General features: G+C 53.0%; 1 protein-coding gene across 1 annotated transcript in view; it reads left to right on the top strand.

The window, feature by feature from the left end:
• Nucleotides 1–25,961, top strand: part of LOC123756091 (uncharacterized) — a 133,168-nt gene that overhangs the window by 82,713 nt on the left and 24,494 nt on the right. The window contains exons 8-10 of the mRNA XM_045739079.2: nt 9,228–9,493; nt 11,469–11,593; nt 21,358–21,545. Of these exons, the coding sequence (XP_045595035.2) occupies nt 9,228–9,493; nt 11,469–11,593; nt 21,358–21,545 (579 nt within the window). The remainder of the gene's footprint in view (nt 1–9,227; nt 9,494–11,468; nt 11,594–21,357; nt 21,546–25,961) is intronic.

Below are 25,961 nucleotides of genomic sequence, written 5' to 3'. Positions count from 1 at the left end.
CTGGTACTGTTGCTTCTGGTGCTGTTGCTTCTGGTACTGTTGCTTCTGGTACTGTTGCTTCTGGTACTGTTGCTTCTGGTACTGTTGCTTCTGGTACTGTTGCTTCTGGTACTGTTGCTTCTGGTACTGTGCTTCTGGTACTGTCGTGCTGGTACTGTTGCTTCTGGTACTGTTGCTTCTGGTACTGTTGCTCTGGTACTGTTGCTTCTGGTACTGTTGCTTCTGGTAACTGTTGCTTCTGGTACTGTTGCTTCTGGTACTGCTGCTTCTGTGCTTCTGGTACTGTTGCTTCTGTACTGTTGCTTCTGTACTGTTGCTTCTGTACTGTTGCTTCTGGTACTGTTGCTTCTGGTACTGTTGCTTCTGGTACTGTTGCTTCTGGTACTGTTGCTTCTGGTACTGTTGCTTCTGGTACTGTTGCTTCTGGTACTGTTGCTTCTGGTGCTGTTGCTTCTGGTACTGTTGCCTTCTGGTACTTGTTGCTTCTGGTACTGTGCTTCTGGTACTGTTGCTTCTGGTACTGTTGCTTCCGGTACTGTTGCTTCCTGTACTGTTGCTTCTGGTACTGTTGCTTCCGGTACTGTTGCTTCCGGTACTGTTGCTTCCGGTACTGTTGCTTCCGGTACTGTTGCTTCCGGTACTGTTGCTTCCGGTACTGTTGCTTCCGGTACTGTTGCTTCCTGTACTGTTGCTTCTGGTACTGTTGCTTCCGGTACTGTTGCTTCCGGTACTGTTGCCTCCTGTACTGTTGCTCCGGTACTGTTGCTTCCGGTACTGTTGCTTCCGGTACTGTTGCTTCCGGTACTGTTGCTTCCGGTACTGTTGCTTCCGGTACTGTTGCTTCTGGTACTGTTGCTTCTGGTGCTGTTGCTTCTGGTACTGTTGCTTCTGGTACTGTTGCTTCTGGTACTGTTGCTTCTGGTACTGTTGCTCTGGTACTGTTGCTTCTGGTACTGTTGCTTCTGGTACTGTTGCTCTGGTACTGTTGCCTTCTGGTACTGTTGCTTCCGGTACTGTTGCTTCTGGTACTGTTGCTTCCGGTACTGTTGCTTCCGGTACTGTTGCTTCCTGTACTGTTGCTTCTGGTACTGTTGCTTCCGGTACTGTTGCTTCCGGTACTGTTGCTTCCGGTACTGTTGCTTCCGGTACTGTTGCTTCCGGTACTGTTGCTTCTGGTACTGTTGCTTCCGGTACTGTTGCTTCTGGTACTGTTGCTTCCGGTACTGTTGCTTCCGGTACTGTTGCTTCCGGTACTGTTGCTTCCGGTACTGTTGCTTCCGGTACTGTTGCTTCCGGTACTGTTGCTTCCGGTACTGTTGCTTCCGGTACTGTTGCTTCCGGTACTGTTGCTTCTGGTACTGTTGCCTCCTGTACTGTTGCTTCCGGTACTGTTGCTTCTGGTACTGTTGCTTCTGGTACTGTTGCTTCTGGTACTGTTGCTTCTGGTACTGTTGCTTCTGGTACTGTTGCTTCTGGTACTGTTGCTTCTGGTACTGTTGCTTCTGGTACTGTTGCTTCTGGTACTGTTGCTTCTGGTACTGTTGCTTCTGGTGCTGTTGCTTCTGGTACTGTTGCTTCTGGTACTGTTGCTTCTGGTACTGTTGCTTCTGGTACTGCTGCTTCTGGTACTGTTGCTTCTGGTACTGTTGCTTCTGGTACTGTTGCTTCTGGTACTGTTGCTTCTGGTACTGTTGCTTCTGGTACTGTTGCTTCTGGTACTGTTGCCTCCTGTACTGTTGCTTCTGGTACTGTTGCTTCTGGTACTGTTGCTTCTGGTACTGTTGCTTCTGGTACTGTTGCTTCTGGTACTGTTGCTTCTGGTACTGTTGCTTCTGGTACTGTTGCTTCTGGTACTGTTGCTTCTGGTACTGTTGCTTCTGGTACTGTTGCTTCTGGTACTGTTGCTTCTGGTACTGTTGCTTCTGGTACTGTTGCTTCTGGTACTGTTGCTTCTGGTACTGTTGCCTTCTGGTACTGTTTGCTTCTGGTACTGTTGCTTCTGGTACTGTTGCTTCTGGTACTGTTGCTTCTGGTACTGTTGCTTCTGGTACTGTTGCTTCTGGTACTGTTTGCTTCTGGTACTGTTGCTTCTGGTACTGTTGCTTCTGGTACTGTTGCTTCTGGTACTGTTGCTTCTGGTACTGTTGCTTCTGGTACTGTTGCTTCTGGTACTGTGCTTCTGGTACTGTTGCTTCTGGTACTGTTGCTTCCGGTACTGTTGCTTCCGGTACTGTTGCTTCTGGTACTGTTGCTTCCGGTACTGTTGCTTCCGGTACTGTTGCTTCCGGTACTGTTGCTTCCGGTACTGTTGCTTCCGGTACTGTTGCTTCCGGTACTGTTGCTTCCGGTACTGTTGCTTCCGGTACTGTTGCTTCTGGTACTGTTGCTTCCGGTACTGTTGCTTCCGGTACTGTTGCTTCCTGTACTGTTGCTTCCGGTACTGTTGCTTCCGGTACTGTTGCTTCCTGTACTGTTGCTTCCGGTACTGTTGCTTCGGTACTGTTGCTTCCGGTACTGTTGCTTCTGGTACTGTTGCTTCTGGTACTGTTGCTTCTGGTACTGTTGCTTCGGGTACTGTGCTTCTGGTTACTGTTGTTCTGGTACTGTTGCTTCCTGGTACTGTTGCTTCTGGTACTGTTGCCTCTGGTACTGTTGCCTCTGGTACTGTTGCTCTGGTAGCTGTTGCCTTCCTGGTAGCTGTTGCTTCTCGGTACTGTTGCTTCCTGGTACTGTTGCTTCTGGTACTGTTGCCTCGGTACTGTTGCTTCTGGTACTGTTGCTTCTGGTACTGTTGCTTCTGGTACTGTTGCTTCTGGTACTGTTGCTTCTGGTACTGTTGCTTCGGTACTGTTGCTTCTGGTACTGTTGCCTCTGGTACTGTTGCTTCTGGTACTGTTGCTTCTGGTGCTGTTGCTTCTGGTACTGTTGCTTCTGGTACTGTTGCCTCTGGTACTGTTGCTTCTGGTACTGTTGCTTCTGGTACTGTTGCCTCTGGTACTGTTGCTTCTGGTACTGTTGCTTCTGGTGCTGTTGCTTCTGGTACTGTTGCTTCTGGTACTGTTGCTTCTGGTACTGTTGCTTCTGGTACTGTTGCTTCTGGTGCTGTTGCTTCTGGTGCTGTTGCTTCTGGTACTGTTGCTTCTGGTGCTGTTGCTTCTGGTACTGTTGCTTCTGGTACTGTTGCTTCTGGTACTGTTGCTTCTGGTACTGTTGCTTCTGGTACTGTTGCTTCTGGTGCTGTTGCTTCTGGTACTGTTGCCTCTGGTACTGTTGCTTCTGGTACTGTTGCTTCTGGTACTGTTGCCTCTGGTACTGTTGCTTCTGGTACTGTTGCTTCTGGTGCTGTTGCTTCTGGTGCTGTTGCTTCTGGTACTGTTGCTTCTGGTGCTGTTGCTTCTGGTACTGTTGCTTCTGGTACTGTTGCTTCTGGTACTGTTGCTTCTGGTACTGTTGCTTCTGGTGCTGTTGCTTCTGGTACTGTTGCCTCTGGTACTGTTGCTTCTGGTACTGTTGCTTCTGGTACTGTTGCTTCTGGTACTGTTGCCTCTGGTACTGTTGCTTCTGGTACTGTTGCTTCTGGTGCTGTTGCTTCTGGTACTGTTGCTTCTGGTACTGTTGCTTCTGGTGCTGTTGCTTCTGGTACTGTTGCTTCTGGTACTGTTGCTTCTGGTACTGTTGCTTCTGGTACTGTTGCTTCTGGTACTGTTGCTTCTGGTACTGTTGCTTCTGTTGCTGTTGCTTCTGGCAATTAGGGAACTACTCTCCTCAGCTGCCCTCCCCTACTCACCTCAGCTGCCCTCCCCTACTCAGCTCAGCTGCCCTCCCCTACTCACCTCAGCTGCCCTTCCCTACTCAGCTCAGCTGCCCTCCCCTACTCAGCTCAGCTGCCCTCCCCTACTCTCCTCAGCTGCCCTCCCCTACTCTCCTCAGCTGCCCTCCCCTACTCACCTCAGCTGCCCTTCCCTACTCACCTCAGCTGCCCTCCCCTACTCAGCTCAGCTGCCCTCCTCTACTCAGCTCAGCTGCCCTCCCCTACTCAGCTCAGCTGCCCTCCCCTACTCACCTCAGCTGCCCTTCCCTACTCAGCTCAGCTGCCCTCCCCTACTCACCTCAGCTGCCCTTCCCTACTCAGCTCAGCTGCCCTCCCCTACTCACCTCAGCTGCCCTTCCCTACTCACCTCAGCTGCCCTCCCCTACTCACCTCAGCTGCCCTTCCCTACTCAGCTCAGCTGCCCTCCCCTACTCACCTCAGCTGCCCTTCCCTACTCAGCTCAGCTGCCCTTCCCTACTCAGCTCAGCTGCCCTTCCCTACTCAGCTCAGCTGCCCTCCCCTACTCACCTCAGCTGCCCTTCCCTACTCAGCTCAGCTGCCCTCCCCTACTCACCTCAGCTGCCCTTCCCTACTCAGCTCAGCTGCCCTCCCCTACTCTCCTCAGCTGCCCTCCCCTACTCACCTCAGCTGCCCTCCCCTACTCACCTCAGCTGCCCTTCCCTACTCAGCTCAGCTGCCCTCCCCTACTCAGCTCAGCTGCCCTCCTCTACTCAGCTCAGCTGCCCTCCCCTACTCAGCTCAGCTGCCCTCCCCTACTCACCTCAGCTGCCCTTCCCTGCTCAGCTCAGCTGCCCTCCCCTACTCACCTCAGCTGCCCTTCCCTACTCAGCTCAGCTGCCCTCCTCTACTCACCTCAGCTGCCCTTCCCTACTCAGCTCAGCTGCCCTCCCCTACTCACCTCAGCTGCCCTTCCCTACTCAGCTCAGCTGCCCTCCCCTACTCACCTCAGCTGCCCTTCCCTACTCAGCTCAGCTGCCCTTCCCTACTCAGCTCAGCTGCCCTCCTCTACTCAGCTCAGCTGCCCTCCCCTACTCACCTCAGCTGCCCTTCCCTACTCAGCTCAGCTGCCCTTCCCTACTCTCCTCAGCTGCCCTCCCCTACTCACCTCAGCTGCCCTCCCCTACTCACCTCAGCTGCCCTTCCCTACTCAGCTCAGCTGCCCTCCCCTACTCAGCTCAGCTGCCCTCCTCTACTCAGCTCAGCTGCCCTCCTCTACTCAGCTCAGCTGCCCTCCCCTACTCAGCTCAACTGCACTCCCCTACTCTCCTCAGCTGCCCTCCCCTACTCAGCTCAGCTGCCCTCCCCTACTCTCCTCAGCTGCCCTCCCCTACTCTCCTCAGCTGCCCTCCCCTACTCTCCTCAGCTGCCCTCCCCTACTCTCCTCAGCTGCCCTCCCCTACTCAGCCCAGCTGCCCTCCCCTACTCACCTCAGCTGCCCTCCCCTACTCAGCTCAGCTGCCCTCCCCTACTCTCCTCAGCTGCCCTCCCCTACTCTCCTCAGCTGCCCTCCCCTACTCAGCCCAGCTGCCCTCCCCTACTCACCTCAGCTGCCCTCCCCTACTCACCTCAGCTGCTCTCCCCTACTCACCTCAGCTGCCCTCCCCTACTCTCCTCAGCTGCCCTTCCCTACTCAGCTCAGCTGCCCTCCCCTACTCAGCTCAGCTGCCCTCCTCTACTCAGCTCAGCTGCCCTCCTCTACTCAGCTCAGCTGCCCTCCCCTACTCAGCTCAGCTGCACTCCCCTACTCTCCTCAGCTGCCCTCCCCTACTCAGCTCAGCTGCCCTCCCCTACTCAGCTCAGCTGCCCTCCCCTACTCTCCTCAACTGCCCTCCCCTACTCTCCTCAGCTGCCCTCCCCTACTCAGCCCAGCTGCTCTCGCCTACTCAGCCCAGCTGCCCTCCCCTACTCTCCTCAGCTGCCCTCCCCTACTCAGCTCAGCTGCCCTCCCCTACTCTCCTCAGCTGCCCTCCCCTACTCTCCTCAGCTGCCCTCCCCTACTCAGCCCAGCTGCCCTCCCCTACTCAGCCCAGCTGCCTTCCCCTACTCAGCCCAGCTGCCCTCCCCTACTCAGCTCAGCTGCCCTCCCCTACTCAGTTCAGCTGCCCTCCCCTACTCTCCTCAGCTGCCCTCCCGTACTCAGCCCAGCTGCCCTCACCTACTCACCTCAGCTGCCCTCCCCTACTCAGCTCAGCTGCCCTCCCCTACTCAGCTCAGCTGCCCTCCCCTACTCTCCTCAGCTGCCCTTCCCTACTCAGCTCAGCTGCCCTCCCCTACTCAGCTCAGCTGCCCTCCTTTACTCAGCTCAGCTGCCCTCCCCTACTCAGCTCAGCTGCACTCCCCTACTCTCCTCAGCTGCCCTCCCCTACTCAGCTCAGCTGCCCTCCCCTTCTCAGCTCAGCTGCCCTCCTCTACTCAGCTCAGCTGCCCTCCCCTACTCAGCTCAGATGCCCTCTCTACTCAGCTCAGCTGCCCTCCCCTAATCTCCTCAGATGCCCTCCCCTACTCTCCTCAGCTGCCCTCCCGTACTCAGCCCAGCTGCCCTCACCTACTCACCTCAGCTGCCCTCCCCTACTCAGCTCAGCTGCCCTCCCCTACTCAGCTCAGCTGCCCTCCCCTACTCTCCTCAGCTGCCCTTCCCTACTCAGCTCAGCTGCCCTCCCCTACTCAGCTCAGCTGCCCTCCTCTACTCAGCTCAGCTGCCCTCCCCTACTCAGCTCAGCTGCACTCCCCTACTCTCCTCAGCTGCCCTCCCTACTCAGCTCAGCTGCCCTCCCCTTCTCAGCTCAGCTGCCCTCCTCTACTCAGCTCAGCTGCCCTCCCCTACTCAGCTCAGCTGCCCTCTCTACTCAGCTCAGCTGCCCTCCCCTAATCTCCTCAGCTGCCCTCCCCTACTCAGCCCAGCTGCTCTCCCCTACTCAGCTCAGCTGCACTCCCCTACTCAGCTCAGCTGCCCTCCCCTACTCTCCTCAGCTGCCCTCCCCTACTCTCCTCAGCTGCCCTCCCCTACTCAGCCCAGCTGCCCTCCCCTACTCAGCCAAGCTGCCCTCCCCTACTCACCTCAGCTGCCCTCCTCTACTCAGCCCAGCTGCCCTCTACTCAGCCCAGCTGCCCTCCCCTACTCAGCCCAGCTGCCCTCCTCTACTCAGCCCAGCTGCCCTCCTCTACTCAGCCCAGCTGCCCTCCTCTACTCAGCTCAGCTGCCCTCCCCTACTCAGCTCAGCTGCCCTCCCCTACTCAGCTCAGCTGTCCTCCCCTACTCAGCTCAGCTGCCCCCCCCCTACTCAGCTCAGCTGCCCTCCTCTACTCAGCTCAGCTGCCCTCCCCTACTCAGCTCAGCTGCCCTCCCCTACTCAGCTCAGCTGCCCTCCCCTACTCAGCTCAGCTGCCCTCCCCTACTCAGCTCAGCTGTCCTCCCCTACTCTCCTCAGCTGCCCTCCCCTACTCTCCTCAGCTGCCCTCCCCTACTCTTCTCAGCTGCCCTCCCCTATTCAGCCCAGCTGCCCTCCCCTATTCAGCCCAGCTGCCCTCCCCTACTCACCTCAGCTGCCCTCCCCTACTCACCTCAGCTGCCCTCCCCTACTCTCCTCAGCTGCCCTCCCCTACTCTCCTCAGCTGCCCTCCCCTACTCAGCCCAGCTGCCCTCCCCTACTCACCTCAGCTGCCCTCCCCTACTCACCTCAGCTGCCCTCCCCTACTCACCTCAGCTGCCCTCCCCTACTCTCCTCAGCTGCCCTTCCCTACTCAGCTCAGCTGCCCTCCCCTACTCAGCTCAGCTGCCGTCCTCTACTCAGCTCAGCTGCCCTCCTCTACTCAGCTCAGCTGCCCTCCCCTACTCAGCTCAGCTGCCCTCCTCTACTCAGCTCAGCTGCCCTCCCCTACTCAGCTCAGCTGCCCTCCCCTACTCAGCTCAGCTGCCCTCCCCTACTCAGCTAAGCTGCCTTCCTCTACTCAGCTTAGCTGCCCTCCCCTACTCTCCTCAGCTGCCCTCCCCTACTCAGCCCAGCTGCTCTCGCCTACTCAGCTCAGCTGCCCTCCCCTACTCACCTCAGCTGCCCTCCCCTACTCTCCTCAGCTGCCCTCCCCTACTCAGCCCAGCTGCTCTCCCCTACTCAGCCCAGCTGCCCTCCCTTACTCTCCTCAGCTGCCCTCCCCTACTCAGTTCAGCTGCCCTCCCCTACTCTCCTCAGCTGCCCTCCCCTACTCAGCTCAGCTGCCCTCCCCTACTCAGCCCAGCTGCCTTCCCCTACTCACCTCAGCTGCCCTCCTCTACTCAGCCCAGCTGCCCTCCCCTACTCAGCTCAGCTGCCCTCCCCTACTCTCCTCAGCTGCCCTCCCCTACTCACCTCAGCTGCCCTCCCCTACTCACCTCAGCTGCCCTCCCCTACTCAGCCCAGCTGCCCTCCTCTACTCAGCCCAGCTGCCCTCCTCTTCTCAGCTCAGCTGCCCTCCCCTACTCACCTCAGCTGCCCTCCCCTACTCAGCTCAACTGCCCTCCCCTACTCAGCTCAGCTGCCCTCCCCTACTCAGCTCAGCTGCCCTCCTCTACTCAGCTCAGCTGCCCTCCCCTACTCAGCTCAGCTGCCCTCCCCTACTCAGCTCAGCTGCCCTCCCCTACTCAGCTCAGCTGCCCTTCCCTACTCAGCTCAGCTGCCCTCCCCTACTCTCCTCAGCTGCCCTCCCCTACTCACCTCAGATGCCCTCCCCTACTCACATCAGCTGCCCTCCCCTACTCAGCCCAGCTGCCCTCCCCTACTCAGCTCAGCTGCCCTCCACTACTCTCCTCAGCTGCCCTCCCCTACTTTCCTCAGCTGCCTTCCCCTACTCTCCTCAGCTGCCCTCCCCTACTCTCCTCAGCTGCCCTCCCCTACTCTCCTCAGCTGCCATCCCCTACTCAGCCCAGCTGCCCTCCCCTACTCACCTCAGCTGCCCTCATCTACTCAGTCCAGCTGCCCTCCTCTACTCAGCCCAGCTGCCCTCCCCTACTCAGCCCAGCTGCCCTCCCCTACTCACCTCAGCTGCCCTCCCCTACTCACCTCAGCTTCCCTCCCCAACTCAGCTCAGCTGTCCTCCCCTACTCACCTCAGCTGCCCTCCCCTACTGACCTCAGCTGCCCTCTCCTACTCACCTCAGCTGCCCTCCCCAACTCAGCTCAGCTGTCCTCCCCTACTCAGCTCAGCTGCCCTCCCCTACTCAGCTCAGCTGCCCTCCCCTACTCTCCTCAGCTGCCCTCCCCTACTCTCCTCAGCTGCCCTCCCCTACTCTCCTCAACTGCCCTCCCCTACTCTCCTCAGCTGCCCTCCCCTACTCTCCTCAGCTGCCCTCCGCTACTCTGCCCAGCTGCCGTACCCTACAGTGGGGCACGGCCGGGGCACGTAACTCTGACTCTGGCCCCCAGGTGGCGGTGCACGAGATCGGTCACGTGCTGGGACTGAAGCACGAGGTGAGGAACTACTCCATAATGTACCCCGTCTACGAGAAGACCGTCCCCAACCAGGGGCTCGAACTGGGGTGGGAGGACCGCAAGTTAGTCCAGAAGGAATACGGCTCCTGCATCGGCGCCTTCAACACCGTCTTCGACTTCCTGCGGTGGCGGGCCGACGGCTCCCTCACCTACAACACTTACTTCTTCAGGAAGGACCACTACTGGATGTATGAGAATAAGTGAGTTGGTCCGTGTGTGTGTGTATCTAAGTGTAGTTACAGGCTCAGAGCTACGCTTGTGGTGTCCCGTCTTCCCAGCACTCTTTGGCATGTAACGCTCTGAACTACTGACGGTTTTCCTTCTCACTTAGCTTGTTCCAACCGTCTACCTCTCTGTGAAAGTCAACTTCCTAATGTTTTTTTTCGGCACCTTAACTTTCTTAGCATGAGTCGGTGTCCTCGTGTTCGTGAAGTTGCTGGTTTCAGGAATTCCTTTTTGTCGACTCCTGTTATTATTTTATATGTGGTGTTCATATCACCTCTTTTTCTTCTGTCTTTTAGTTTTGGCATGTTTAATGTCTGTGGTCTCTCCTCGTAATTCTTGTTTTTCAGTTCCGGGAGCCATTTTGTAGCATGCCGTTGCACCTTTTCCAGATTCATTACATGCTTCTTGAGATTTGGGCACCATACAACTGCTGCATATTTCAATTTCTGTCTCACAAAAGTCATGAACAGTTTCTTTAGTATTTCACCAGCCATATAATTAAAAGCAAGTTTGAAGTTGGAAAGCGACGCATATACGCTCCTCTCACAATGTTCTTTATGTGTTCCGCTGGCGACAACTTACTATCCAAGACCACCCATAGGTCTCGTTCTTTATTTCCTTTCCACATAATTTGTAAGTTGTGTGTGGTCTATTTGCTTCGATTCCACATTCCATAAGATGGCATTTATTCACATTGAATTCTATTTGCCACTTTATGCTCCAAGCACATATTTTATTTAGATCAATTTAAAGGACATTACAATCGTCTGTGTCTCCTATCTTCCCCAGTATCTTAGCATCATCCGCAAATATGTTGAAATAATTCTGTATTACTTCTGGTAGATGGTTTATGTTAGACGATGAACATTACTGGTGCAAGAACTGAGCCCTGTGGTACTCCCGCTAGTAACACTCCTCCAGTCAAATACTTTGTCTCTGATTACCGCCTTCATCTGTCTGTTAGTCTGAAAATTTTTCAGCCACGTCAGAAGTCTCCCTGTCACCCCTCCAGCATGTTCCAGTTTCCAGAACAGCCTCTTGTGTGGGACTCTATCAAAAGCCTTTTTTATGTCCAGATAGACACAGTCAACCCAACCACAATACTGCAGCTGCCTCTTTTAGGCTCCATGGTGAGATCTTGTTTGGGCTCCTCTAATTGTCCAGTTCCTCTATGTGTCTCCCCGCCATCCGATGTCACTTGTATTTTTAACGGTTTATCTTCTGGTAAAATACATTTCATTATAAACTAGATATATAGAGGCAGCTCTGGTTCCAGCTTAAAAAATATTTTAAGGCTTTTATTTAGTTCTTGGCACACTTCCTCATCACTTACCGACACCCTTCTCATATGACTATGTAGCAGTTTAAGCTGATCCTTAGCCCTTGGCTGCTATGTCATTCTGTGCTGCGTGCTTAGTTCCTGCCCATCCTTTGTTTCTCTTATGTATATGTTGTGGTTCTCGTCCCTTTCGTGCACGCTTTGTTACATACACTCTTGCTTCTCATTAATACATTCAACCTTTTTCACTTAACCTGGAGCATTATTTGTGGGGGACTTGTTTACCACCTGGGAGCACCTGGATGTGTTCCTCCAGCAGCTGTATACTCAATAGTTATGAAGCCCATGGTGACTTGTGTCTCTGTCCCTCGCGCCCTCTGTCCCACACTCTGTGTTGCTCACTATTTCCTCTCTCTCTCTAGTTCCTCCATCTTTCTACTGAACCTTTTCTCTCCCTAGTACAGCACGTCCTTAACCTTTAATCGACCATTGTATCATATTCATCTCAATTCTTACATCAGTCATCTCTTTCCTGGTTGGTGGTGCTTCTGCTACTGCCTCACCTGCTGCCTCGCCTGCTGCGTGGGTCTGTTCCTGCCTCGCCTGCTGCATGGGTCTGTTCCTGCTTCACCTGCTGCCTCGCCTGCTGCCTGGGTCTGCTCCTGCCTCAGGTACAACCGGACAAGGTTTGGTGACCCGCTGTACATCCAGCCAGAGTGGCGAGGTCTGCCCAACGACGTGGACGGCTATGCTCACATCTGGACTCGTACCAAGGATGCCCACCTCTTCTTCCAGGGTACGTGCCTACATCTTGCTCGTCTTCCTATGCTTAGGGAACGTCGCGCCAGGCCTAGGGTGCCATACCCACCATGCCATGCCCAGGGTGCCATACCCACCATGCCATGCCAGGAGTGGGTATGGCAGGTTAGCGAGTACTTTTTGTTTTTTGGAACATTACTCGCTGCTCCTCTACGCTTAAAAATGTAGAGAATCTGTCCTGGAGTAAAGTTTTTTTCGTGAAACCGTATCAAGTTAATTTTCGGAGAATGGTTTTATTGGGAGCTTATCTATTTATTACTGATTTATTTATATCTATATACAAGAAGGTACATTGGGTTTATGAGAGTACATAGCATTGATGTTTTTACAGACTTGTAAAGGCACTAACACGCAGAGTGTTTCGGGCAGATCCTTTATCTGAAAGATAATTTTAAGTAGGTAATTTCTAGCAAAATTGAGAAATGTTAACAGGTACATTGTAGCATATTTTGAGGATTATTTCGAGGTATAATGTAATAAAATATGCGTTCAATATAACAACCATGAGTTTGTTAAAGAGATCTTATGTAGACAAAAATATATGCTCTATACCCTTTCAGTAGTAAATTTCACAGTTTCCAAGTTCGAAAGATATTTTCATAAAAGTTTAAGTAATTCCTAGTGTCAGAAGTTAGTTCTTGGACCCGGCTCTATTTATTTTCAGAGATTTAGTTCCCCAGGTAGGCTGGGGAGGGTGGGGACAGAAGTCTGCAGGTCCCCCAGACTGGCTGGGGGGGAAGGGAGGGTCTGAGGCTATATATACCCAGCAAGGCTCCGCGTTTCTGTTCAGAATAATCAGGAAAATAGCGGAAATGACTCATAAAACTGTTGGCATTTGCTGAGGGCACGGTATATATAGGCAGGCTCAGGCCCCTATACAAAGGCACCCAGATTATACTCACATTTGCACTCTCTACAGACTCGTGTAAGTTGGTTTTATGAACAAAATGTTATAAATTATGAGCTCAGTTTAGCATTTATATGAGCATATTTACCATTAGTGGACGTGTAGCGTTACTGGCTGAGGGGCGATATGACGGTACTGTGACTCCCGCCGGGTCCTGTGGCACCCATATTTCCTCCCTGGGTGAAGGAATGGACCACAGCTTTGTGGCCATTATTGTTCGCGGTGGTCCTAACTCCTCCAGCACGCATGTCACAGGCTTCACTAAGAAATAATTAGGTAAACATGGCGTATTTGCCGGAGTGGCCAACAATTATAAACGTCAACCCAAGTAAGTGTCGTGTTGGGTGTAAGCGCAGGCGGCAATAAGTGGGTGTGACGGGAGGGGAGAAACAAGTGTCCAGATCACTTACCCTGGCGGAGTGAGCGCGGCACTTTTTGCCGCGGCGCTACTTAATGGCGTCCCCGTCCACCGCTAGGCGTCTGTCCCACGGGGCTCTGACAGGATAGGGGAGAGTACGGTTACATCCTCCCGTCCACTGACAGTTTCCCTCACATCTACAGTGTCTTATAGTGGGCATGATGATGACAGCCACGGGGGAGGTGGAACAGCCGAGGTGGGACCACTTGTGGGACCACGAGGTGGACCACGAGGTGGGACCACTTGGTGGACCATGAGGTGGGACCACTTGGTGGACCACGAGGTGGGACCACTTGGTGGACCATGAGGTGGGACCACTTGGTGGACCACGAGGTGGGACCACTTGGTGGACCACGGGGTGGGACCACTTGGTGGACCATGAGGTGGGACCACTTGGTGGACCATGAGGTGGGACCACTTGGTGGACCATGAGGTGGGACCACTTGGTGGACCACGAGGTGGGACCACTTGGTGGACCACGAGGTGGGACCACTTGGTGGACCACGAGGTGGGACCACTTGGTGGACCACGGGGTGGGACCACTTGGTGGACCACGAGGTGGGACCACTTGTGGGACCACGAGGTGGGACCACTTGTGGGACCACGAGGTGGGACCACGAGGTGGGACCACTTGTGGGACCACTTGGTGGACCACGAGGTGGGACCACTTGGTGGACCACGAGGTGGGACCACTTGTGGGACCACGAGGTGGGACCACTTGTGGGCCTACTTGGTGGACCACGAGGTGGGACCACTTGGTGGACCACGAGGTGGGACCACTTGTGGGACCACGAGGTGGGACCACGAGGTGGGACCACGAGGTGGGACCACTTGGTGGACCATGAGGTGGGACCACTTGGTGGACCACGAGGTGGGACCACTTGGTGGACCACGAGGAGTGACCACTTGTGGGACCACTTGGTGGACCACGAGGTGGGACCACTTGGTGGACCACGAGGTGGGACCACTTGGTGGACCACGAGGTGGGACCACTTGGTGGACCACGAGGTGGGACCACTTGGTGGACCACGAGGTGGGACCACTTGGTGGACCACGAGGTGGGACCACTTGGTGGACCACGAGGTGAGACCACTTGGTGGACCACGAGGTGGGACCACTTGGTGGACCACGAGGTGGGACCACTTGGTGGACCACTTGGTGGACCACGAGGTGGGACCACTTGGTGGACCACGAGGTGGGACCACTTGGTGGACCACTTGTGGGACCATGAGGTGGGACCACTTGTGGGACCAGAGGTGGGACCACTTGTGGGACCACGAGGTGGGACCATATATTAGCATTGTCTATAATCTGACAAATGCCTCAGTAGTTCTGGTGTAGTTGAAGTAGGTCCCGCCAGAGGTCAGGTTGGGACACGTGGTTCTGTTGTTGTGTTGATTTAGGGGCGACGAAGATCGTGGGATCGGATGCGCCCCGGCTGCCCGATACCGGGAAATAGCGGAGGGATGGGGTCCCTATAGTCTCTTCAGGCCACGGACATGACAGATAAAGCGGAAGGTATGGTGAAGGATGTCATGACGGACGTCTTCGTCTCTCGCACCTGCCCCGTCAAGGAGAACGGGAACTGTGAGGCGGGGAATATTCAGCCTACGAACGGCACTATGTAGTCTGACACGAGCGCTATGAAATCGAGGGCAGTGAAGAAGAAGGTGTTCCACTGTATCCTCCTGGGTCTGACACCACTGGCAGTATGGGGAATCTACCATAGATTCGTAGACGATGGAGATGTATGGCCAGGCAGGTGTGCCCAATCCGGAGACGAGTGATGGCAGTGTCTAGGAGTCAAGAATGATGACGAGTCCATGGACGCGGGGTGGAATCCTCCCGGAGACCCACCAGAGAGGAGGACCTGAGTGCTGGCTCCATCATTGCCTCCCAACTCGCGAGGCAAGCCGTCCGGAGTTGCGGGAGAATTTCGGAAAGGTCTAGAGGTACATTTGTAGAGTCATGGAGAGCATGCGCCATCCCTGCTGCTGCGTCGGCGACCTCAATGCCATTAATACCGACATGTGACTGAACCCATTGGAGATAGATGGACCAACCTGGAGTACCAGAGTATGACAGCAGTTCTCCACGGATCTGTGACACAGTATGACGATGGACTCGTGGACGCCGAAATGATATCAGATGTAGGGCTGTAACTGAGTCCACGTAGAAAACCACTGCAGAGGGCCCTGAAACTTGTCGAAGGAGTCATAAGGCTAGTAAGATTGCAAACAGTTCCCCGGCCAGGCACGAATGAGCAGGGGAGAGTTTCCACATCTGACAGAAAGAAAAAGGAGCAAAGTATGCTGCAGCAGATGTAGATGGTGGCTGATCTTTGCGGGACCCATCCGTGTAAACCTCCAAGTATCCAGAGTATAAGGAGGCTCGTAGGTCTGCAAAAATTAAAGGGGCCAAACCCTCAAAATCTCTCTTCCGACGAGGAGGCTTGGAAAAGTCCACAGAAACCCGGATGAGCTCTTCTGCCCACGGAGGCACCGGTGAGATGATCGGGCCAGGGGTGAGTACAGGGACGGGAAGGGAAAGCTGTGAATATGCATCTAAGGCCCGGACAACGAAAGGAAACTGACGACGTCCAGCCGGCACATTCCACCAGTTAGCCTCGAGCTGGAGGCGAGTAAGTGGATGGGTAGCAGGGAGACGCACTATCCGTTGAAATTGGCGGCAGTGGGCGAGAAGACGTTCAAAGCTCAGAGGCCATAGCCCCGACTCGGCATGGAGAGAAAGAACTGGCGAGGAGGGCATAGCTCCTAGCGCTGAGTGAAGGGCACCATTTTGAATGGGATCCAGCCTTGCCAAGACAGATGCTGCTGCTGAGCCATAGACTTCACTCGCATACATGATCTTGCTACGAATGAAGGCCTTATAGAGAGCTAGGAGCGACTCCCGTGAAGCCCCCCAAGCCGCAGCAGAGAACCGTTTCATAATGTTCATGCAACGAAGGCATGAGGCCCGAAGGTAATCCACGTGGTGCCTCCACGTCAGCCAAGGGCTATCTAGAACGACCCCCAGCCACCTGTGTTCCGTAGCGATCGGGAGACGACAGCCCCCGAGGGTCACCACTGGCTGGTCTGGTAAGCGGGTCCAGGTGAAGCTCATGACGCAACTTTTCACAGGGTTAATGGAGAGCCCCTTCCCTAGCACAATTGCTAAGAACACAGTCACGGCATTTTGCAGGGAGCCTTGTGCCTCTAGGAGAGTGGCACCATCCGCCACGAGGGTTACATCATCGGCATAGGCTAAAACCTGGACCCCCCAGAATACAGGGAGATCAGACAGAAGAATGGAGAATAGTAGTGGGCTCAGAATCGCTCCCTTGGGGACACCACGCGAGACAGGGCGAGACGTAGAGATGACTCCACCAACCGCCACTTTGAATGAGCGGCCCTGTAGATAGTTTTGAAACCACCTTAACGCCGGACCCGAGAGACCTAGTCGGGCCAAACTCTGAAGGACAGCAGAATGAGAAGCAGAGTCAAATGCACTCTTGATGTCGAAGAATGCTGCAAGGAGCACTCTTCTCCGGCGATAAGTATCCATTATTCGATGTTCCAAGGAGAGGAGGCAGTCCATCGTGCTTCTTCCCGGCCAAAATCCACTGATACCCTCAGGTAGGAGACCTGAGGTTTCCACCACCCATTGTAGCCGGGTGTGAACAAGACGTTCCATCAGTTTCCCGAAACATGGAAGCAGACTTATGGGCCGATATGAACTCGGGACAGACGGATCCTTCTCTGACTTGGCCAATGGTAGAAGAATGGCGTGTTTCCACGGGGCAGGGAAGACACCAGAGGACCAGCAGGTGTTGTAGAAGTAAAGGAGGTGGGACTGAAGGATCTTGGGTGCCCTCCGAACAAATTCATATGGGACGTTGTCTATCCCTGGCATAGTGCCCGACCTAGAGAGTGATAGAGTGTCCTTCAGCTCAACAGAAGTAAATGGGTGATCCAGGTCCTGAGCTAGTCCTATACCCTGTCGGGAGCCCCATCCTATAGAACTCACAGAGAGGAGCGGAGAACGGTAAACATCCTCAAAGTGGTCAGCCAAGAGTTCGGCTATTTGTGCTTCCCCCAGGCCCCCATTACCACTGGGGTCTCTGAGTGGGATGGAAGGCCGGGAGTACCTACCTGTCATCTTACGAACAAAGGCCCAGGCTCCCGCAGAGGAGGAGTCGAATCGGAGAGAGGCACAGTAATCAGCCCAGGCCTTGCGTTTGGCAAGGAGGATTGTTCGTCTACACCTGGCGTCCGCCCTGTGGAAGGTCTGCCGCTGCAGTGGAGTAGGGTGGCGCCGCCACGAATTCCACGCATGTCGCCGGTCCAGTACTGCCTGCCGACATTCAGGAGTCCACCACGGTGCCCCACGGCGGGAAGGATTGGTTGTCTGGCCACTAGTCCTCCTGAAATGCCAAGAGCCTACACTGAAGAGGGACTCGGAGAGAGCATCCGCTGACCCATGCAGATCTGCAGTAACTGGGGGAAGGGTCGACCAGTCATCTGCCTCATAGCCATGCCACCCCTCTTCCGGGAGGTCAGAGCAGGACGAACAGTGCCCCCGAAGGAGATGACGATGGGCAGGTGATCACTACCCAGGTAGGCCCGGTCCATATCTGCGCCATCGTGAAGGGGCCTCTTCCAATGCAAAGATCGAGCGTTGAAGTATGCCCATTTAGCGGGTCTATCCGAGTTCCCAAGCCTGGCGGCGTCAGTAAGGAGAGGTCTGGGGAGTCAAGGAGAAACTGAAATAGGGCTCGGCCAGCTATGTTGTGGTGGCGACCCGATAGCATAGGTTGCCATGATGAGTGCTGAGCGTTAAAGTCACCCAAGACGAGGCAGGTGTCTGTGATCTGACCAAAATAGTGTTCTAGTTCCTTCTTCGTTACCGGTAGACAGGGGTTATACAGAACTCCAAAGGTGCCCCACCCATGGGAGAGGGCCACCTTCACTGCCATGAATTCTAAATGTCCACTTGGGAAGGAGTGAATCCGGAGCATGGAGCTCGGAACTGAGTCCCTGACCAAGAGGGCAAGTCCCCCTCCACCCCGTATTGGCCGATCTTGTCTATAGACCGAATACCCCGGCATTGTGAAGGAAAGATCGGCACTGTGAAGGAAAGATCGTCAGTAAGCCAAGTTTCACAGAGTCCCACGATCAACGGTGGTGCGCTGGCGATAAAATTGCGTAGAAATTGCGTCTTCTTAAATAAGGAGCGGGCATTCCAAAACACCACAGTATTTTCAGGATGGGGCGCCATTATCCCTGAAATACAACAGCTAACTTTTTGACCACCAGTGCACAGACGTCTCCAAAGGGGGAACCACTAGAAAAAGCCATAAAACCCTCATACAAAGTAAGTAAAATATGTGGTATCAATGACAGCCAGTCCAGAGGATGTTGATCAATGCTTCTCTCTGCCTGACGGAAGCGGTGATCGGCTCGAGAACTCTCTTGATGGCGCCTGCGACTGGTGGGTGCTTCACTCTGGGCCTCATGTTCCACCGGTGTCACAATCCCTTGGGAAGGTGCCTGGGGGACCAGAGGATCATCAGGGCTGTCTGTTGGAACAGTACCTCCTGATCGATGGGTGTGTCGACGACGCCCGTGTTGGCTTCTTTGGGGAGAGGCAGGAGGGTGACGAGTGCCAGGCTCCGGCCGAGACTGAGCGTCCATGTCTGTATCCGTGGATGAGTTTCCGTCAATGTCAAGGCTACCCAGGAGGAAAAATCGATTAGCAACCTGGGCGTATGAGGCATGTGACTGGGACAGGCAAGAGCGTCTGCTAGTTCCTACTTGGGAAGAGGCCCGACTAGGGGGAACCTGGAGGCGAGAAGAAGCGATAGGCTGATTGAGGGTGCGCAACTTCTGGAACAGCTCATGTCGAGGTGTCCCCGCTGTTTTATGATCGATGTCCAACTGGAGGGCCTCAAGATATACAGGGCAATTCTTGGACGTAACCTTATGATGGCCATGGCATAAAAAGCAGCGAGGTGCAGCAGAGCACCCACCGTTATCTCTGTCTGTATGGCCTGTTTTGCCGCAGTTTGCACGTGCTGCACTACGGCAAGTGAGGCAACTGTGGCCCAATAGATGACAAGCGTAACATCGTAAAATAGGGAAGTTGTAGGGCTGAACCTGATACGAGGTCCTGTGTAGTGCCACTTGGTCAGGGAGAGCCTCATCGAACTTTACATGAACCATGGATGTCGGCCCTGCTGCTCCGCGAATCCTGGTAACTTCCAATAATCTCGCTGATGCACCCCCTAACACCTGCAGAGCGGCCTGGATGTCATCCACATCTACACTCTGGTCAATTGGGCCAATCTTCCCATACCGGGCCCGAGACTCCTCCTGCGACAATAACTGTCGGCACCTGACAGGCAAGTCCCCCAACTTAATAATGTCGGATACACGGATGCGTGATAGAGCCTCCTTTCTGATATGTAACTTCAGTGCTGCACCCCTACCCAGGGTACTATGGTCTCAGGCAGGCAATGTGGCCACAAAACCGAAGCCTCAATTGCTGCACCTAAGGTACGAGGATTTGCAAACACGCACTGACCTGATTCTGACTGGATTAGGACTACCACAAACGAGGAACGAGGGGTACCACAAGACTAAGGTCTTCTGAAGGGGAAGACATCCTCTTAGCATCTCGCTCTGGGGCAGCATCAGCCGACTCATTTTCCAGCAGTCGTTTTCCTCTCTGGGACTTGTTGTCAACATCAATGGCGCCCCCGCTCGGGGAGGCTCCATTAGGGAGGCTCCGGCCTCCCCCGGTGCTGTGAGCCCCTGGGTAGCTGCAGTGAGCACACACTGGCCCAAAGAAGCCAGCTAAATTCAAAGATGAGCTCCAGGTAAGGTGTGGAAAGAAAGTTTAGCCAGGAGCGTTCAATCCGAGCGCCAAGTTGGCCGACCTTTGCGACACGTGGTTCTCTGCATGTTTACAAACAACTCGACAAGGGCCCCGACAAGGAGTCTTCGTATAAGTGGAACGTTTAGAAAAGTAAATATAAACTACATAATTTCACAGAAACTACGTTAGGTGGTCTCTCGTTCATAGAGGAGATAATGTATATATTTATTTATTTAATTATTTATTTATCTATTTATTTATTTATTTACATGAAGGCACAATGGGTTTGTGAGAGAACATTGCCTAACACTGTCATGGTCCCCAGAGTCCCTAACATTGTCACATCACAAGACAGTGTGACGTGTGGTGGTGGTGGTAACAAGACAGTGTGACGTGTGGTGGTGGTGGTAACAAGACAGTGTGACGTGTGGTAGTAACAAGACAGTGTGACGTGTGGTGGTAACAAGACAGTGTGACGTGTGGTGGTAACAAGACAGTGTGACGTGTGGTGGTGGTGGTAGCAAGACAGTGTGACTTGTGGTGGTGGTGGTAACAAGACAGTGTGACGTGTGGTGGTAGTGGTAAGAAGACAGTGTGACGTGTGGTGGTGGTGGTAAGAAGACAGTGTGACGTGTGGTGGTGGTGGTGGTGGTAACAAGACAGTGTGACGTGTGGTGGTGGTGGTAACAAGACAGTGTGACGTGTGATGGTGGTGGTGGTGGTAACAAGACAGTGTGACGTGTGGTGGTGGTGGTAACAAGACAGTGTGACGTGTGGTGGTGGTGGTAAGAAGACAGTGTGACGTGTGGTGGTGGTGGTGGTGGTAACAAGACAGTGTGACTTGTGGTGGTGGTGGTAAGAAGACAGTGTGACGTATGGTGGTGGTGGTAAGAAGACAGTGTGACGTGTGGTGGTGGTGGTGGTGGTAACAAGACAGTGTGACGTGTGGTGGTGGTGGTAACAAGACAGTGTGACGTGTGGTGGTGGTGGTGGTGGTAACAAGACAGTGTGACGTGTGGTGGTGGTGGTAGCAAGACAGTGTGACGTGTGGTGGTGGTGGTAACAAGACAGTGTGACTTGTGGTGGTGGTGGTAACAAGACAATGTGACGTGTGGTGGTGGTGGTAACAAGACAGTGTGACGTGTGGTGGTGGTGGTGGTGGTAACAAGACAGTGTGACGTGTGGTGGTGGTGGTAGCAAGACAGTGTGACGTGTGGTGGTGGTGGTAACAAGACAGTGTGACGTGTGGTGGTAACAAGACAGTGTGACGTGTGGGTGGTAACAAGACAGTGTGACGTGTGGTGGTGGTGGTAACAAGACAGTGTGACGTGTGGTGGTGGTGGTAACAAGACAGTGTGACGTGTGGTGGTGGTGGTAACAAGACAGTGTGACGTGTGGGTGGTAACAAGACAGTGTGACGTGTGGTGGTGGTGGTAACAAGACAGTGTGACGTGTGGGTGGTAACAAGACAGTGTGACGTGTGGTGGTGGTGGTAACAAGACAGTGTGACGTGTGGTGGTGATGGAGGTCGTACCCACAGGTGAACACTACTACGTGTACGACCCGGAGGCTGGGGGCGTGGCCGTCGGGTACCCTCGCCGCATCGCCCAGGACTTCCACGGGCCGCCCACGCCCAAGCGGCCCCTCGGGCGCACCATCCCCAGCGACATCGACAGTGTATACTTCGACAAAAGGGACGAAAACCTGTACTTCTTCAAGGGCAAGAAGGTTAGTACATAATTACTGATCATGTTCTGTTGATGCAGGAAACTGTATTGTCAAAGCCATTCTACTTTAAGGTTCTAAGGCTGACAGAAGAGCAATTACTGACAGGCTGCTGTCGTTTAGTAATTACCTAAATGTTACCCAAGTGTAGTTACAGGATGAGAGATACGCTCGTGTTGTTCCGTCTTCCCAGTACTCTTTGTCATTCAACGCTCTGAAACTACTAACTGTTTTGGCCTCCACCGCCTTTTCACATTTTCTACCCTTTTTTTTCTCACCGTCTACCACTCTGTGAAAGTAAACTTTCTTATATTTCTTCGGCAGCTTTGTTTAGTTAGTTTAAAACTATGACGTCTTGTACTTGAAGTTCAGGGTCTCAGGAATTATTCCCTATCAATTTTATGGATTACCGTTACTATTTTGTACTTAGTGATCATATCGCCTCTTTTTCTTCTATCTTCTAGTTTTGGCATATTTAATGCTTCTAACCTCTCCTCGTAGCTCTGTTCTTCATTTCCGGGAGCCATTTATTTGCATGTCTTTGTACCTTTTCCAGTTTGTGGATGTGCTGCTTAAGATATGGGCACCCACACAACTGCTGCATATTCCAGCTTTGGTTTAACAAAGGTTGTAGACAATTTCTTTAGTATTTCACCATCCATGTATTTAAAAGCAATTCTGATTCTGTTTCAAACAATTCAGTAGTAGAGCAGGCTACTCCAAGTTCTGCAGGCTAATATAGGTTAATGAAGGCTACTGCAGACTACTACAGACAAGTAAGTAATTATCAAAAGAGGGCACCAAGCTGGGGAGGCTACCAAGAGAGTGGTACCAAGCCTCACTCCAAAGGAACGAGTAGAGAGGAAGAGAGGGAGATTATCACGAAGGCCAAAAGAACAGGGTTGATATAGAATATGTTATCTCCAGGTGGTGTCATATGCCTTTTCCAGGTCAAAAAGGACAGCAACGACGAGGTCTTTGCATCAAAGGCAGTACGAATATAGACCTCCAAGTTCACTAAGACATCAGTAATGCTGTGACACTTGCACAAGCCAAATTGAGAAGGGAAGAGGATATGATAGGGGTTCCAAGGATCACATCAGATGGACATTGACCATACGTCAGAGAATTTGTAGACGCAATTCGTTAGAGCAATGTGGCGGAAGTCTGTAGGGGGATGACCCTAGAGAACTAGGTTTCCGAATAGGAAGAACAACTGCCTCAAGCCAGTCCTCAGGGACTGACGACGACTCCCAGACACGCTGATAAATATTCAGTAAATACTGAAACGCGCATGGAGAGAGATGGCAACGCATCTCATAATGAATGTCATCTAAGCCCACTGCCATAGAACTACAGAGGGTTTGGGCAGACTGGAGTTCTGAGAGGGAGAAAGAATCGTTATAGAGAAGCTGAAGATGAATGCAAAAATCTAAGGAGCAAAATTCAAAAAGGGGCTTGGGAGAAAGGAAAGAAAGAAGAAGATGAGAACCTGAGCTAACAGTCGAAAAGTGAGAATCCTGTTCGGTCGTCTTGAACAAACTTACCCACTACCTTATGTATTTCCTTCCAGATCAGGGGCAGAGGAGTGTCAGTGGTAATGGTGGTAATGCCATACGGATATGGCTCTATGGGACACTGCACTCACCTTTTGAAACAAAATAAGAGAATCGGGAGTCCATCGGCATTTCTTCCAGGCTGCACACTTACAGCGGACAGCCTGAGCACAGTCTGCAGTCCACCAGGAAACGCATTTCTGCACGCCCCAGGAGTTAGAGCGGGGAACAGAGCAGAGGGCAGTGTCGAATACGGTGTCATGAAAAAGGAGGAGGGCTCGCAGGAGAGGCAGATCAGAGAGGTCAGAAAGAGTGAGTATAAAGTGAAGAGGTTTTAGTCAGTCTTGGCAAACTGCCATCTAGGGAAGGAAAGGGGAGAGTGAAAAGAGAAGGTGCTAAGATGGGGAAACAGTCATTGTTATGGAGGTCATCAAGAACCCACCACGTGAAGTCTAAACCAAGAGAAGATGAACAGAGAGAAAGATCAAGATAGGAAAGGGAGTGAGTGTGGAAGTCCACACGAGTGGGTTCACCAGAATTCAGAAGAGACAGAGAAGAAGAGAGGACAAATGGTTCGAGAAGGTGGCCCCGGGTGTTTGTCAGAGCATCACCCCAGAGGGTATGCCGACAGTTTATATCACCCAAAAGGAGCACAGGCTCAGGTATGGAGTCCATCAGGTGTTTAAGATGAGGAAGAGAAAATGGGACATTTGGGGGAGATAAATGGAACAGACCATATACCATTTACTCACAAAGATACGGGCTGCAGTACGTTGGATGGGAGACTGAAAAAGTAGGGGGACGAAGGGAATATCAGTACGAATCTAGATAGCAGCAGAGTTATGAGTCCCAGCAAAAGCTGGAGAGGGGGAGAGAAAGAAATAACCACAGAAGTGACCAGGACGAGCACCAAGCATCGGCTCCTAGAGACATACACAAAGCGGTGAAAATTGCATGATTAGAAGTTGGAGTTCATGGAATTTGGCATAAAAACCACAAATACTCTATTGAAGAATAGACAGATAAAAAGAGAGAGAACCAAAACAGATATAACAAAGGAGGAACAAAAGCAAAGAAGAACACAGTAGGTTAAGTAAGATCAGGATCAGTGAAATTGGGGTTATGGGGCATAGTTAAAGCTAATAAAAGCAATGGAGGCAAGGGAATGGGATGACGAACCAGATGCAAACTGACAGAGTCTAGAGCGGGAGGCGGAATCGGAGAGAATCAAGGGAATCGGGGCAGGAAGGACAGAAACAGGAAAGGCCACCAGATCAAAGGCAGCATCGAAGAGAGGATCAAGGACCAATCGAACCTCCATAGCAGCTATTAATAGGTTACGGCTATTGAAGGCCATGGGGGCACACTACTCTTAAGAGCATGCAGTTTGTCACCATTAACAGAAGACCAACGAGCATGGACGGCTGAATGAATAACTGGGTAAAAGTCGGAATAAAAGGAGAGAGAACATCAACAGAGAACAATGAAGAAACAAAGGCAAAGAAGAACACAGCACACTAAAGAAGATGAAGATCAGGATCAGGAACAGGATCCGTGAAATTAGGGTTAGTAGCGATAAGACCTACCATTAATGTATAATGACTTACTGTAAATATATAGCTCTTGAAATAGCACTTTCTCTGTAACTAGCTGACATTGTAACTATAAGGTGTGAAGGACAGATGAAACTGTTTATGTAATAATCTAAGATGAGGTCTGATAAAGACCTTTTGTGCCCTCTGTAATGCTTTTGCACTACCGCTCCCAGGATGGGTATGGGGTGCACAATATACTAGCCGCCTCCGGTGGCAACAATCTAGGGTTAGGGGGCATGGGTCAATTTAGTAAGGACGATGGAGTTAAGGGAGCGGGAGGACGGACTAGAGGCGGGTGGACAGGGTCTGGAGCAGGAGGAAGCAACGGAGAGAGGCGGTGAAGGGAAGCAGGGGGGGGGGGGTTAGAAACAGGGGACAGCAACCGAGAGAGAATCAAGGGCTAAAGGAACTGCTATAGCCGGGACAGGGGGGGCCCCATCCACCGAAATGGGAGGGGGATGCAGAGATAGAGACGGAGGTGGAGAGAGTGGAAGAAAGTGATTCTGTCTTACCTGCTGAGAAGGAAGAAAGAGAGGAGCCAGGTTTACGTTTCTGACAAAAAGACAAGTGTGCCGACGTACTGGGCGACAGTCTATTGTCTCAACAGGAGATGAAGAATGGGAGCGAACAACATGAAGATTGCTGGAAGGATGATGGACAACAGCCTGCACAAACAGACGGTGTGGAGGGCCAAGAGACAGGGGGAGAGGGCTGGGAAGAAGGAACAAGGGGGAGATGGGAAAGAAAACACAGGAGACATGGGAGACTGGGAAGGGAAGGGAAAGGAAGGTAACTATCAGGGGGGAAAGCGCCAAGCCATTACAACTATATAGCACTGGGAAAGGATCAGGATAAGGATTTGGGATGGGACGGGGGGAAAGGAATGGTGCCCAACCACTTCGACGGTCGGGGATTGAACGCCAACCTGCGTGAAGCGAGACCGTCGATCCACCATCCAGACCAAGTGATGGGAGACTGGAAAGAAAGGAGGGAAACACTAGATGGAGAACTAGGAGGAGGACCCTTTGGTTCAGAACGTAAAAGAACAGGAGAGAAGGTGGTGGGCGTGTCCGGGTCTAAGGCATGGAAACGGTTGTGAGACTGAGAAGGGCAAGGAGAGGTGGAACACAGCACACGAGCACAAGATACGCTAGTGAAAGAGGAGAGACGGCGGACTTGGTGCTTCGCCTCACAAAAAAGCAAACGATCATGGTGCATCAAATTGAGGACGGCTTCCTCAAATGTATAGTGTATACACACGCAGGAGA

Source organism: Procambarus clarkii, chromosome 36, assembly GCF_040958095.1.
Source record: "Procambarus clarkii isolate CNS0578487 chromosome 36, FALCON_Pclarkii_2.0, whole genome shotgun sequence".
Lineage (NCBI taxonomy): Eukaryota > Metazoa > Arthropoda > Malacostraca > Decapoda > Cambaridae > Procambarus > Procambarus clarkii.
This window is presented reverse-complemented; position numbering and strand designations above follow the sequence as displayed.